This window comes from Musca vetustissima, unplaced genomic scaffold, assembly GCF_032173495.1.
Source record: "Musca vetustissima isolate MV318-11 ecotype Yass unplaced genomic scaffold, APGP_CSIRO_Mvet_v1 utg382818, whole genome shotgun sequence".
Taxonomy (NCBI): Eukaryota; Metazoa; Arthropoda; class Insecta; order Diptera; family Muscidae; genus Musca; species Musca vetustissima.
Window position 1 is genome coordinate 11,190 of NW_026882620.1, and position 1,818 is coordinate 13,007.

At 36.4% G+C, this 1,818-nt stretch overlaps 1 protein-coding gene across 1 annotated transcript; it reads right to left on the reverse strand.

Moving 5' to 3' along the window:
• Positions 1 to 943: 943 nt before the first annotated feature.
• Positions 944 to 1,818, reverse strand: LOC133329168 (protein twisted gastrulation-like). The gene is made up of 2 exons (XM_061537662.1): positions 1,299 to 1,818; positions 944 to 1,194 (listed from the first exon to the last, which is right to left on the reverse strand). Exons 1-2 carry the CDS (start codon positions 1,779 to 1,781, stop codon positions 967 to 969), a joined length of 711 nt encoding a protein of 236 aa, XP_061393646.1. The 5' UTR covers positions 1,782 to 1,818; the 3' UTR covers positions 944 to 966.

A 1,818-nucleotide genomic window follows, 5' to 3' on the forward strand; every position in this document is an offset into this window, starting at 1 on the left:
CTTGGGCAATATTTCGAGATATTTGAACCATCTGGACCATCTAGAGGCCGACAATTATTACTAATGTTCAGTACAGCCCTTCTAATTACTTTTCCAGATTCCCTTCCCTTGTGTTGTGATGTTCTTATTCCCATTGGAGCCTATAAATCGACTTGAAATAACAAAAAAATAAGTTTTCGGTCCACTTCATCACAATATAATTACCTGATCGTCACCGAAAATTTTAAGCGTTATCCTTGACCATAACTGGAACTTCATGGAACATTTTAAAGCGATCAGCGCTATTTTTCCCTCTTGTGTGGTGAAGGGTTACTAAATAATATCTGAATACATAAGCACCGGGAAATGTTTAAGTGTAACTCCCACATCTGAGTACATACGTCTATATAATTGGTATCAATTTAAAGGTCAACCACTGCCCTTGAATATACCAACAGCTTTTCGGGTCTATGTCCTTTTGTCAACATTTCCCAGTAGTTTCTTTAAAGTAACATGAAACTATATTATGTTAAGAATAAAACCTTCTATATTTATATTCAATAGTTTTTAAGAATTTTACAGTATAAAATTATCTATATTAAAAACAACTTTGTCACTGACTTCAGTTAATTTTATACTTAAGTTTCTTAGAAACTATTTTTTCTCTTTCCCCAATTTTAAAAATTTATCACTGGGAGTTATACATAGTTTTTAAGGCAAAACAACGAGTGCGGGGACAGCCATAATGTTTATCTTTACACAAACAATTATTTTTATGTTGTCATTTTATTTCACTTAAATTTTATTTTATATTACACATCTTAAGCGTAATATTCTACAATAATAATAATTTACACAATAATAAATATCACTGGGAGTTAAACTTCTAGCAAATAGTAATAATAATTAACCTAAATTAAACCGCAGTCCTTTACTATGGCACATTTCCACACCAGAAATGGACGAACAAATAAATTACAAAAAAATTTAATTATAATTCAGTTCCTCTTCGCCATAATCCCATGGCATATATTCGTCATTTTCTCCAGCATAATCAGCCGAATCATCCATGCTGTCAACATCAAACATTTCTTCGTCATCCTCCTCCTCTTCGGGACAGGCAGAGCAACGGCTTTCATTGATGCCATAGTTGTAACAATTGGCACCGACGCACTCACAGCAGCCATCGTGAAACCAACGATAGCTATTGGAACCCTGGAAATACACAGAAATGGAAAAAAATATTACAAAATTAATAACAAATCCTTTTCTGTGAGGTGGCAGTTCCATGTAACTTAATTTTGCTGTGGGATACTTACCATACTTTCACAATAATCGGAACATTTTTTATTATTCATGCAATTATTCAAAAATATCACTGTGCAATTAACTGTGGTGGGTATATTCTGCAATGAGGCATCCTGATCAGCATCTTCCACGCCATATGGTGAGCCGAAGCCAAATGTCCCCGTGGCCATGTTGTAGTGACGCTGTAAACTATTGCGCATAGGAAAACGTATGGTAGTCCATTGACTATCATCCTCCTCCGCTGTTAGGGCATCAAAATACTCGGGTACTCCTTCGAAATCACCAATCTGTGATTTGGGGGCCAGTGCACTTAATGTGTCATTGTGTTTGGGACACATATCCAAGCAGCTGCAGCACTCCGTATACAATTCCCCTAAACAATTAAGGCAGTCCTTGCAGCAAAAGCAATCGGAAAGTTTGCACTGACAACTTTGTGTCAAGAGGCACTTGGATACCACAGAACCACACACAAACTCATTGCAGCCATCAGCCATGGCGGGAGTAATGATGATAGGGCAAATCAATGCCACA